The 13870-nt window shown below is 38.1% G+C and overlaps 1 protein-coding gene across 2 annotated transcripts; it reads left to right on the top strand.

Annotated features, from left to right (window-relative positions):
* Positions 1-331: 331 nt before the first annotated feature.
* LOC126815404 (chorion peroxidase) lies at positions 332-13234 on the top strand. 2 transcript variants are annotated; one of them, XM_056099628.1, is made up of 12 exons: positions 332-453; positions 1486-1637; positions 2282-2479; positions 3942-4017; positions 4624-4730; positions 6025-6132; positions 6705-6794; positions 7654-7814; positions 8473-8973; positions 9933-10102; positions 12465-12558; positions 13029-13234. In XM_056099628.1, exons 1-9 carry the CDS (start codon positions 359-361, stop codon positions 8800-8802), a joined length of 1317 nt encoding a protein of 438 aa, XP_055955603.1. In that variant the 5' UTR covers positions 332-358; the 3' UTR covers positions 8803-8973; positions 9933-10102; positions 12465-12558; positions 13029-13234. The 2 variants fall into 2 exon arrangements, with proteins under 2 accessions (XP_055955603.1, XP_055955604.1); XM_056099629.1 differs by lacking the exons at positions 332-453; positions 1486-1637; positions 2282-2479 and adding an exon at positions 3397-3508.
* Positions 13235-13870: the final 636 nt, after the last annotated feature.

Raw genomic sequence — 13870 nt, 5'->3', positions numbered from 1 at the left:
AAGTCATACAGTCTGCTATGAGAAAATTTTGCCTGGACAGCGGAACAACAATCAAATCGTCTATCGGAATGTTAAGGGTTGTTTTACGGGCACATACCAATGCGGGAATTCGACTGTTCGTCCGATCCGTAAGACTAGACGCTGTCCATGCCAGGCCCCCTGTTCTACATCACTGACAAACCCGCGGACGTTTCCCGGCCATCACTAAAAACCGATGGAACAGCCGCTTAAGATGATATGAAATTGATGACATTGTTGTATACATGTTGCAAATAAAACAATGAAATGTGTTTTTTTATCAGAAATACCGTCTTCCCAGGCCGGTGACAAAATCAATATCGATGATGGCACACATATTATGTCTTTGACTATGTGCTTAGCTCAACTATCTTGTATGAACGACAGGTATACTCTACGAGACGTTTCACCAGTACGTTTAGAACCGGAATCAAGGTAAGTTAAACTTGTATTTATTATCCCAGTATTTTAAAGGTGTAAATTCTCTCTTCGATATAACAGAATGATTCTTTAATATACCGGAACATATATATACATATATCTTCATACAGTACTGACTGGCCAGTTACTGCACTTAGTAAGAGATCTTAACTAGTGACTGCCTTCAATGTAGTTGTTGTTGTTTATTACAGATTTAACGTCCAATACAATACATATGATATTATGGACAAGTTGATTTAATTCAATTATTTACACTTAAGCATTTAAAAGTTAAAGTTAAAGGCATGCCATTAGTGTTTTCTTGCTAATGCCTCTCTCCAGATAAATGTTACCTGAAAAGTAAAGAAAAGAAAAGGAAGAGCCAACAGCAACACAGAACAAAGCAATTAAAACAAATTAAAACATTTATAGAAATAATACATGACATAAATTAAATTAAATTGATTGTTAAGGTTCCTTATTCCTTTTGTTATTATTTTTCTCGCCTTCAATGTTATATTTAAGGAAAATCAGATAATTGGTTAAAAGTAAATGTTGTAATTAAAACTGACGTGTCGATAGATGAACAATGCATAAAAGATTAAACAATATAATAAATCAACAAAAACAATAGATGGTATTAACGTCGTTACCCAACGACTTACTAGCCGGTTGATCTTAAAGTGGTTAATTTAAGAAACATTAATTATCTTAGCGATTGGCAGATAAGAACATCATTATACTTTCCTCTGTTTTAGAAAAGACGCATACGAAAGAAATGATATATATTATTATTTGTTGAATGATGAAATCAATAATAAATAATATTAAATATTGTATTCCTAAAGTTATAAGTTCAAGCAAGGACTAAAATTAAACAATCGAGCAACAGAGAAACAATAGATGGCACTAAAGTGATGACAGGTTAACGACTTACTAGCGATTGGCAGATTATCACACCATTAGAGTATCACCCATGTAGTGATCTCTCTCTCTCTCTCTCTCTCTCTCTCTCGCTTTTAGTAAATGTCATATGTTTATTTTTAGATTGATTCGACCAGCTGTACACATGTCGTCTTGTCCGAACTCTGGTCGTTTATTCCGTACAGCTGATGGCTCCTGTAACAACATCCAACGACCCTCATGGGGACAATCATTGGAGCGATTTAAACGTTATGTGGATGCAGAGTATGCTGATGGTAATACATGTAATGAAATGAAATGAAATAGGGTTTAACGGCCTACCGTTCTGCACCGACTGAATATACTTCATACAATATAGTTTGGGGATTTTTCACGGCGGCGGCGCCATGGCCTACTCTTATATCGAATTTCAGCTGTCTAAGGGATCATTTACGTGGGCGCTAATAATGTCCTGGCAGTGGGGCAGAACAAGAAACCGAAGTCGGATGTACTCTTTGAGATACACGTAGCAGAACAACTGATTGGTGTATATACCTGTATTCATTATCTCAGTTGGAGCAGAACAGTAGGACGTTAAACCCCATTTAATTTCATTTTTAAACATATGTACATGTTGTACATATGTACATATTTTTTTCTTAGTGTTTAACGTCCGCTTCCACCGAAATTGATATTGCAGACAAGTTGCCTTTATTTTCATTTTTATTATCTTAGCGCACGCGCAAGGGTCTTCCGTGTGGGAGGAATAGGGAGTACATACGCTCACACCAGGAACCAAAACCACAACGACAAGCGCGACAACCTACACCACTAGCCCCCATTTCATTTTGTTTCTTCGTGTTGCAGAAATCGGGGATACTAGAAATTTTGTCAAAATCATATCCTTACTTATCATTTGTTCTTTTGGTTTCTTTTCCAGGAATTGGGGCCCCAAGAATTTATTCCAGTTCTGGACGTTGTAAATGGCCTAGGCGTCGAAGATGTCTATTACCTAGTGCTAGAACAGTCAGTATCAAAGTTCACACGCCAGTTACCCACATGTCACAACACTCGGTGATGCTCATGCAATGGGGACAATTTCTGGACCATGATTTAACTGCATCAGCCATTCAACAACGTAAGTAAAACAAACCACCAGTAGGCCTTTCGTTAGGCCTTAAGTTATTAATTAGACATTTATTAACTTGCCGAGGTCATAATCAAGTCTTGGATGTTCTAGATTTCAACAGATTTAAACACGATGGACGGTTAGTGATTTAATTAAAAAATGGATAACCGAGACTTTGTTCACTGTCGTAACAACGGTAGCAATGACATGCGAGACTCCGCCATTCTCCAAACGATCCTAACGTCTCTCAGAATGAAGTAATTTTAAGTGGCTAAGTTTTTAACTCATTATCATCCACTGTCTTCGACATTTAAAACATATGTTTGTGATCTTACCGAGAAAAGATGTGATTCTGATATCCAATATTTTTAAGACAAAATAAACGTTTTACCATTGGTACACGAATCGTGTACCAGAATGCGTTCTGCGTCATTTGTAACAGGGGACTCGAAGAACGAGGTTAGATATATCACACAAGTCACGTCAATCGTTGACGTCATATTCTTATCTGGAGAGCATGCGCAATAAGTACTACCGATGTATACTGGAAACACCAGACGTTAGAGATTACCATTCGATTGACACTTCTGGCGTATTTCGCCGAACATAACTGATTTGAAATTAGAGTAAAAACAGAAACGATTGAATATAAATCAGTTTATATACATTCATACATTATTATATGCGTTGTGATCCATTTGTGTCAATTTCTAGGTCCCAAATATTAGCGATTCAGCTCCGTTAATTAAAACTTTAAAGATAATCCCTTTTTTGTTATGTAGCTTTTTTTAAATGGTAGAGCTCTTTAAGCATTTTAGTCTCTCTTATTCAAGCAAATGTTCTACGAATATTAGTCTAGATTGGTTGTCAATATCGGCTAGGTTGTCATAAACAAAGGGAGGTAACTAGCCCTAAAACAAGATGTCGACGCCTATGAAATTCATTTAAAAATTGACATTTCAGAAATGCCAATTGCATTGCCAGCTCATTATCCAATACATTATCCAGTGGGTTTGACGTCCACTCGACACATACTAGGTCATTTCGGGACTAACATATGGTTCAATTTAATTTCAATAACTCGCTTGCGCGTAGGGGGTCTATGTAGCTTGTCTCATCCCCGGTGGTTGACCCGTCCGCGTTGCATCATAAGGTATTGTTATTGGTGGGTTCAATGGCCGAATGGTTAGCATGTATCGTAAGGTATGTCATTCAGTCAACTGGCGTGGTTTCGATTCCCCGGTTGTAAGTGACAAGTAGTATGGTCGCTTATCCAACCTCGTGCTTTTTCTCCGCCCACTGCTAAAGACTCCTACGCACAAGCGAGTTATTGAAATAAAATTGAACCATATGTTAGTCCCGAAATGACCTAGTTTGTGTCGAGTGGATGTTAAACACACACTCTTGTTGTTTTTGTGTGTAGTGAAGTCATCCTAGAAACGGTTAAAATCTCTTTCTATTCTTCTTTCAGCCGAAGAAAATGCTTCACCGTGCTGTGATAATAGAAGGGCTAAAAAAGGAAAACTTCACCGACACTCCTTTAAAAAGTAAAACATTTATTGTTGTAATTTAAACTGGTTGGCTGGTAAACCAACTGGTGGCTCTTCCCACTGCCTGTTGAACCTCGTGGATTATCTCCGCCCGCTCCACAACTGCCAAAAGACGCCTACACACAAACGAATTACTGAAATAATATTGAACGAGATTTGTGTCGAGCACACGTTACACCACCGCCCTCCCCCTCTCTCTCTCTTTTTTCTCTCTCTCTCTTTCTCTCACCCTCTCTCACCCTCTCTCTCTCCCATCTCTTTCTCCCTCTGTCTCTCACTCTCTCGAGTGTCTGTCTGTCTGTTGTCTGTCTGTCTGTCTCTCTCTCTCTCTGTAGAACATTTACCATTAGAATATTTACCATCTACCCAAACGCTAGCGTATTTACCCTCTATCCCAAACTCTAGCGTATTTACCCTCTATCCCAAATCTAGCGTATTTACCCTCTATCCCAAATCTAGAATATTTACCCTCTACCCCAACTCTAGAGTATTTACCCTCTACCCCATCTCTAGAGTATTTACCCTTTATCCCAACTCTAGACTTTTGTTGGCCCCTACCCAAACTCTAGCTCTACCATAACTTATTATTATTATATTTTACAGAAATAAAAGATGCTTTCCAATACCTATCGTTCAAAAACCTGCTGATCGTTTTTTTAAGTCTAAATGTTTAGACTTTATCCGATCTCGCTCAATTAACCCCAGAATAAGTAAGTATGTATAACTAATTAGACTTTATTTGTTGTTTCTTTATAAGTTTACTGAAATACTTTTATTTGTCTTTTATACGTTATGGTATCTTATAAGTTTACTAATATACCTTTACATGTCTATTAAATGTAATGGTTTCTTTGCTAGACCTTATTTTTTTTTATTTTCTAAAGAATCTATTCGCTTTTTCGAATTGTATCATTGTAAAAGCACCATAGAGCAGCTTTTTCCAGCTGGATTTTGGCGCTATATAAGTTTATTGAATTATTATTATTATTATAATCAGACTTTGTTGACCCTAGATTCAGTAGCCGCGGTGGCTCAGTGAGTACGACATTAGCTCGCTAACCAGGAGGGAGGTTCGGTGTTCGATCCCTGCGTTGGCCGAGAAAGTTCATTGGGATTGTAGGGTGTGGTTTCTACTTGTCAGTCATGTATGACAAGGGGCCTGACAAGGGACAACATGTAGTTGTTCGGATGGGACGAAACACCGAGGTCCCGTGTACACGTAAAAGATCCATTGACAGTTGGAATTCGATATAAGAGTAGGCATATAGGCCATCTTTATCAACCCAGTCGAGGCAGAACAGTAGGACTTTAATCCCTATTTCATTTCATTTCATTTCATTTTCCTAGATTCAGGAATTAAATAGGGTGGCCGAATGGCTTCACGCATGCGTGTTGAATCATAAGGTATGTCAGCTTGTACTTACCAATGAGTAGTGTCGTCTGCCCAGCCGCTGGTTTCCTACCACAGCTAAAGACTTCTAATCGCAATTGAATTATTGAAATAAAATTGAAACATATGTTAGTTCCGAACAATAATCAAACTTTAATTATTTGGTATTTATAAACGTTCGTCCCAGTATGGGAATATCTCTGATTTACATTCAATCGTTTCAGTTTTTACTCTATTTTCAAATCAGTTATGTTTGGCGAAATACTCCAGAAGTCTAAATCGAATAGCAGTCTCTAGTGTCTGGTTATTCCAGTCTACACCGATAGTATTTATTTCGCATGCGCTCCAGATAAGAATATGACGTCACCGAGTGACATAACTTGGGGAATATGTCTAGCCTCGTTCTTCGAATCCCTTGTTGCAAATGGTGCTGAAACGCATTATGGGACACGATTCATGTACCAATGGTAAAATTTGTATTTTGTCTTAAATATTGGATATCAGAAGCCCATCTTTTCCCGGTAAGATCACAACATCTTGATTTAAATTAACAAATAATCGTGTTTTCAATGTCGAAGACTTTGGATAATATTGAGCTTTATTTCTTATTTCAGACCGTAGGAATCCACGAGAACAACAGAATCTATTGACACCTTTTGTGGATGGTTCCAATGTTTATGGCAGTGACCAGGAAACACAAGATCGTCTACGATTACCTAACGGTAAGAAATGGACTGAACTAGGGTTAAACATCCAACGTTTGTAATCTCCACTGTTTTAGAATTCCAGATTACATGTTAAATGTACCCGTCAGTGAATAGACGGGTTTTGTTTGAACGGCAATACCTTCATTGCTTGCCAGTACCTGTCCTTCCCCCCCCCCCCCACACGTCTGGGTTTGTCTTGTCCCATCCGTCTGTAAAAGCGTAAGAATCAAAACCGGGATCTGGTCCATTCGACCACAATAACCCCACGAATTAAAAGATAAATAACTGTCTATTTATTATGGTTTTTATTTCCCAGGTCGTATGAAGACATCGACAGGTGATTTATTACCAAAAGGTAGAGATGACGTGTTAGGTTTTAGACGGTCGACTACTTGACAAAAATAACCCCACGAATGAAAAGATAAATAACTCTATATTTATTACGTTTTGTTTTTCCATGTCGTATGAAGACATCCACTAATGATTTATTACCAACAGGTAGAGATGACATGTTAGGTGTTAGACGGTCGACCACTTGACAACAATAACCCCACGAATTAAAAGATATTATGGTTTTTATTTCCCAGGTCGTATGAAGACATCGAAAGGTGATTTATTACCAAAAGGTAGAAATGGAGACTGTATCAGAAAGAATGCACCATTCTGTTTCGATGCTGGTAAGTCACCTTTCCAACATCATTCCCAGATCCATTCATTGTGTTATTATTGCTGTCTGTGTCTTGTGTATTTTATTGTGTGTGGTGCGGTCTCCCTGCACGTACGGCACGTACAGGGCTGGTTAATTTGATACCACAAGCGCGATGAGCGAACATACATACACATATACATGCACAAAGACATTTATTCATATGACAAGCTTTTAAGCAACTCTCTACAGCATCGGGTGGCCGATATTTAAATGGATTAAAAGATTTAAAGATAAGTAGATAATCTAAACTTAGTCTCGTTTGTCAATTGTCATTGCTACGTTAATAAACAATCTTTCCTACATCTTCAAACTTCGCAAACAATAAACATACATTATGCAAGAGCTAAATCTTTAGGCCTGAAATATTATCTAAATTATTAATTAGACATTAATTAACTTATCCAGACCATAATCAACTCTCGATGTCATCGCTAGCCTGTGATATTTAGCGGATTAGGTTCCGATTTGCTGTTCGACTTCCATTCATGATTTAATCATGAAATGGATAATCGAGACTATGTTTTTATCGTAACGACTTTAGTAATGATGATCGAGGCTGAGCCTAAAAGTCAATCGCTACAATCTCGGTTCAGAGTGGATCAATTTGACTGAAATTTTACGCAAATTCCCTTTACCTTATCTAGTTTTTAACTATTATCATGAGAACTGCCAGCTCTTTTATTTAATCTCCCATAATTTATCTTTAATTATTTGGTATTTATAAACGTCCGCCCCAGTGACGGGAATCATAAACAATCTCTCTCTATCCCTCTCTCTTTCTCTCTCTCCCTCTCTCTCTCTTAACAGACGGGTTTTCTATTTTCTAGGTGACGAAAGGGTACATGTGTATCCCGGATTAACAGTTTTACACACAGCTTTCGTCCGATACCATAATTATATTGTTGATGATTTAAAACAACACAATACAGGGTGGGATGGGGACAGATTGTTCCAGGAAACCAGAAAAATCATCAGTGCCCTTCTACAGGTGAGGGGAGTTATTTTATTATTTTAGAATATTGAAAGGTTTAATAAGAAATTTCATCGAGATATTCCGGTGTGGTTCATCTTTGTCTGTGATGCAGGACCGAGGGCCTGGCAAGCGATAGCTTATAGTCGTTCGAATGGGACGAAACCCCGCGGTCCCGTTGGAATTTGATATAAGAGTAGGACACAAGAGGTTCGCAAGTCCGTTCGTTTGACACTTTACCTCAACGATCAGTGCCTGAAATACTGTCAGGCTGCATTTCCGGCAACTTGTTTTTCAAAATGTTCTGGGGGAGCCCCCTACACCTAGTTGAAGCTCGTCCCTTTGCCCCCTTAAACTTGGACTTTGCCCCAGCTTTGCCCCTCCAACCACCGACGACTGGCGCCGCCACTGGAGGTGGAGTGCATGGTTTAACGCATGTGCGTTACATCGTAAGGTATGGCATTGAGTGAAGTGGTATGCTTTTTGTTCTATGTCTGTACGAGGTAAGGAGTAGGTTCGCATGTCAAACCTCGTATGTTACTTCTGGGTCCTCCGATTTCCTTCCACAGCTTAAGCGCGTTATTGTACAGTGTAAAGAATCTCTCTCTCTCTCTCTTCCTCTCTCTCTCTCTCTCTCTCTCTCTTATATTCATTCATCATATATTGTTTTAAACAGAGAATCACCTACACGGAATTTTTACCTGAAGTTTTATCCAATGCCACCATGAATCACTACAATCTAAAGGAGGGAAACGACAACTACCAGTACAACATCAACGTTAATCCAAGTATCGCAAACGTTTTTGCCGCGGCAGCGTTTAGATATGGACACTCTAAAATTCCCGATGCTCTAGTTATAGACGATAAGGTAGTTCCAACTCGAAAACTCTTCAATGATCCACAGTTTATTTTCACCAGTTTGAAGTCAGTTGTTAAATATTTTATCCGACCCAGCTCAGCTCAGAGATCGTTTCCTGTCCGAACAAATCACAGATCACCTGTTTGAATCTGCCATGGGATCGTTTGATTTGGGTGCCTTTAATATCCAGCGAGGTCGAGATCACGGTCTACCACCTTACAACACCTTTAGAAAATTCTGCAATTTACCTGAAGCCAACAACTTCAACAGTGAACAATTCGAGAAAACGGCTCGAAAACCTCTTAAAAAGACCTACAAGTAAGTTGGACAACTTCTTCTTCGTCTTCTTCCCCATTCTTCTCCCCTGGGGCTTAACGCCCGCGTCCACCTGAAGTGGTATCGCAGACAACTGTTTCCAAATAAGATTGTTGTCTCGTGTAGGTTGGAGACGGGTGATTGATTAAGAGACCTATCGATTCCATTTCCTTAAACCCCATTTCATTTCATAATGCATGTTTAAAGGAACCTATTGTCAAAGAGAGAGGGAGAGAGAGAGAGAGAGAGAGAGAGGGGGTATCGTCCACTCGACACAAATTTCTATAAATTGCTTGCGAGTAGGGGTCTTTAGCAGTGGGAGGAAACCGGAGGACTCGGAGAAAACCCACGAGGTTGGACAACTCCCTGTCACGTACAACCGGGGAATCGAAACCACACCCACCGGTTGACTCAATGACATACCTTATGATACAGCACGCACGTGCTAACCATTTGGCCATCCCACCCCTCCTATTGTCAAAGAACATTACCTGTATTCAATAGGTACCGTCATCGATGCAAGTGTCATGTGTTCAATACCACATGTTAGACCTAAATGACATAGTTTGTGCTGAGTGGACGTTAAACACCGTTATTTTTCTAGCTCACTGATTCTTTCTAATATATGAAATGAAATGGGATTTGCGTCCAACTTTTCTGCGCCGACTGGGCTAATGAAGACGAGATACGCTATACAGTGTGCTCTGGGGGGGGGGGGGGGGTGCCCGGACAGCGGGGTTACATCCAACTTTTAATTCGAATTGCATGCCAATGTTTACACAGTGCCTCGGTTTTTCGTCCGATCCGAACCACTAGACACTGCCCTAGCCAGGCCCTCCTTCATGGACCACGTCGGACAATGGGATGAACTCCCCGCGACTCCCTTGTTTCTTACAGTCCACTAGCTTGTACTATGGAGTATCCACCAACAGCCTTTAATGAAAAGCACATTTATTTTGTAGAAGTGTTGATGATATTGATGTATTCGTCGGTGGTATGGCAGAACAAAATGAACATGGGTCGGTTCTTGGCCCGCTCTTCAATTGTATCTTGGGCAGACAATTCAGCGATTTGAAATGTGGAGACAGTTTCTGGTATGAAACAACAGACCAGAAACGAGGATTCTCGAAAAGTGAGTAATTTTTCTCCCCTCTATGCCACCTGCCTCTGGAGCCGCGGTGGCTCAGTGAGTCAACTCTGCCTCGCTTATCTGGAGGTTCCGTTTTCGATCCTGGTGTTGGCCGAGAAAGTTCATCGAAATTTTCCGGGAAAGGTTTCCCCCTTGTTGGTGTAGATGGATGGCGGGTCTGGGAAGGGACAGCGTAGAGTCCTTCGGATGGGAAGAAAAACGTGTGCACGCAACAGAATTCGATAGAACGGTGGACCGTAGCGCCGCTGTCCGGTCAAAGTTTCCCTCATAGCACACTGTATGGCGTATGCCCGTCTTCATTTGTCAAGACGGTGCAGCGATATCGGACGTTAACCCCATTTCATTTACAAATGGTATCTCGATTCTTAGAAAGATCGAAATAGTATTAGACATATCCTGGATTCATAGAGAGCTCAAAATATTATTAGACGTGACATCCTCGATGTTGATACCACAAATATATTATTATTCAGTCTTTATATGGAGCTCTAGTTTGATCGTATTCGAATAAAATTATGCATAGAAAAACCTATGTATGTCGGGGATCTAAGATTAGACCTTGTTCCCGACAACAAAAGTTTTATAAAGGACTATATTTTAGTCAAAATAAGGCTAACAATTTTGAGTAAATTCTTAAATTAACCCTCAAATGCTTTGTGAACTCGTGGCCGGGTGGTTTCTGCTATATAAGTTCAAAATGGATATTGAAAAATGAATATATTGAAAATTTCATTGAAATAATTTATTCTGATGGTAGATAGAGGACTGTTTGAAAATATAGCGTAGATCGTTCATTATCGTTCCAACACTTCGATTGTTCATTTTATCGTCAGTTAGTTTTTTAAATCTCGCGGATGTTTAAATCCATATAAATCTTGGCATTCCGATGTTCTAGAGAATGGATTTTTTTTTTAAACTATATTTTATTCAATAAGAATGGGATTGGGGAACAGGCTAGGCCTATATCATCCCTCTCCTTTCAACAAAACAATATAATTACAATTAGTTTACTTATAAACATGTATATAGTCCAAACTATTCATATTGTGTTATTAATTAATACAATTGTGCAAGTATACAATAATATTTTACAAATAAAAGGTTAATTGATATACATAATGACTATTTTGGTTTAAGGCCTGAAAGTGTACAAATATGTCAATATGTAAACAGAATCTAGAGATGGTAATGATAAATGACGATTACAGTATTTAAAATCTATTACTTAATTCTAAAAAGTTTTGCACCTCAGAAAATATTAATTTATTTTGCTCAAGTGAAATATCTGTAGAGCCGTACAATAGAAACTTTGTGTTGATGTATTCTGTTGGTAATGTTTTTATGGTTTTATTTCGTGCATCTGAATATAAGGGACATATCAGCAAAAAGTGATAAGGATCTTCAAAATTTTGTCCACATCGGCAGGTTGGAGAGTCGGTTATATGTCTCAAAAATGTATGTCCATTTAGATCGCTGTTAGATAAACGAATTCTTGAATGGATGATTTGAACTTTTAACTATATTGTAATAAGAAGGTACCAAGTGATCATGTTTTGAGAGATTTTGTTTAAAAATGAATAACGTATCTGAATTACGTATAGAAGGATCTAGATTGTTCCAAAGTCGTGTAGTTGAAGGAAAGAAAGAATTATAAAATAGATTGGTTTTACAAAAACAGTATGGAAGGTTTTTGTCATTTCTTAATAAGTATTTACTTTGTTTTTTGTTTAAATTATCATAAAGGTAATCGGGGGTTAAGTGGTTTATTATTTTATATAAAAATATCAACTTATGTCTTTCACGACGTTGTTTTAGAGGCAAAATACCGACTTCTTTATATAGTAGATCATGGCTAGTTCCCTTCACAGCGCCACATATTGTGCGTAAAGCATCTAATTGTAATTGTTCTAACTGGTTAGCTAAGTAATCCGTGCACCCATCCCAAATAATGTCAGCATAGTCAAAGTGTGGTAAAATATAGGAAGTATATATTGTTTTGAGTGATTTCCTTACTAGTCGATACTTGAGTGATCTTAAGCAGTTGATAAATTTTGAAACTTTTCTATATGTATTTTCCATTTAAGATTGTTTTGAAAAATAAGCCCCAAATGTTTGTGATGAGATACTTCATTTATTTTAACTGTGTTCATGCAAAGTGGACTCGAATCGTGCTTAGATGTGGTTGAGAGTGGATTATAGCCTAGTCATGTAAATAAATGCCTAAATAATAATTAAAGGAAAAATAATTACCTACAATATAAAGATTTAACTCTTGCATAATTCTTCTTTAATTGGTGAAAAGAAACGTTAAAGAGAAATATGGTTTCTTCATTTTAATTTCCAGATCAACTTAAGGCCATTAAGAAAGTTTCTTTGTCTAAGATCCTGTGTCAAGTTTTTAACTTGGCTAAAATCCAAATAAATCCTTTCCTGCACAAGTAAGTTTTTAAAGTTATACCGAGATAGTTAGTTGGTGGTGGAGTGTGCAATCTATTCAATAGTGGTAAATTCCTTCTTTTAAATCTACACATGATGCCTGATCTTTAACTTCACGTGCACCATCGGTCAACGTGTGATGTTACATCCTACCTCCATAGAAGGGTTGAGATGGCCTAGTGTAATCTGTTTCACAGCTGCAAATGCAAACGCCAACTTTTAAATCTATACAAGTTTTAAGTTCACGTGCAGTATAGGGTCACATCATCTCGGTTACTTTCGATATTGATTGCATGTCGGACCGTAACATCCTGGATTACGTCCCCTTATTTGAGGCCTACGAAAAATTGCTTTCTTCGCGTGTCCTCATGCATCTGTTGCAAATTTCTGGCGTATCTTGCGTGTTTTATAAAAAAAAAACATGGGTATAATTTAACAAGATTTAAATTTATTATATTTTTATGTTTTACAGGGGCAAGAAAGTCAGATGTAAGAAACTGACAGGGTTGGACCTTAGTCCCTGGTATGAACATTAAATGATTTAAAGCAACTTTGCTAACGACGTTGGATGGCTCTATAACAATAACGTTGCGAACGACGCTAACGTCTATAACAACACCACTGATGACGTCATATTCAGCATATCGTACTGGCTTCCATGTACATTTCTATAATGATCTTCTCATCCAATAAATTATTTTATTACAATTTCGATTCGTTTCGTTTGCTTTTCTCATCTTTAAAGGACAATATTGGTGTCAGTTATTATTACATATGTGACAGAACTAGTTAAACACATTTCAAATATAATTTTAACACAGAGATCAATGTTACAGTAGATGTGTAATGAAGGTTTCTACAAAAGGAAGTGACGAGCACAAAAGGAAAACACGAGTTATCCTTCTATATAACTGACTGAAGTTTAACTGACTGGGGTTTAACGTTCTACTTATCTACACCGACTGCGATAATTTGGACGGGAGCCATGTCTTGTTTTGAATTTCAACTGTCAAGGGATCTTTTACACGGGACCTCGGGTTTTCATCCCATCTGAACGACTGGACACTGTTCTTGCCAGGCCCTCGTTGGGTAAACCGCGCCTCCAAATTATAGGAAATCATAGTTTTTTACGTTTTCACAATTGGGCACCGTCCAAATATCAACTTCAAATAGTCGCCATTATTCCCTAGCTTATTGTCGTGTCACATTTTGTAAAAAATAAAAAAAAATACGTTTATGACTTTCCTTCTTTTTGATGGATTTATTTGTGATTTGTTTCCATAATTTCTGAAATCGATAAAAATATATTTCTGA

This window comes from Patella vulgata, chromosome 3 (assembly GCF_932274485.2).
Source record: "Patella vulgata chromosome 3, xgPatVulg1.2, whole genome shotgun sequence".
NCBI classification, from domain to species: Eukaryota; Metazoa; Mollusca; class Gastropoda; family Patellidae; genus Patella; species Patella vulgata.
This window is presented reverse-complemented; position numbering and strand designations above follow the sequence as displayed.

What these genes read in the sequence shown, in the direction of transcription:
- LOC126815404 (XM_056099628.1), top strand. Translation starts at nt 359, where the DNA reads ATGTCTTTGACTATGTGCTTAGCTCAACTATCTTGTATGAACGACAGG. An exon ending in TGCATCAGCCATTCAACAAC is followed by an intron (nt 2,480 to 3,941) that starts GTAAGTAAAACA and finishes TTCTTCTTTCAG; the next exon opens with CCGAAGAAAATGCTTCACCG. An exon ending in ACCATTCTGTTTCGATGCTG is followed by an intron (nt 6,795 to 7,653) that starts GTAAGTCACCTT and finishes TCTATTTTCTAG; the next exon opens with GTGACGAAAGGGTACATGTG.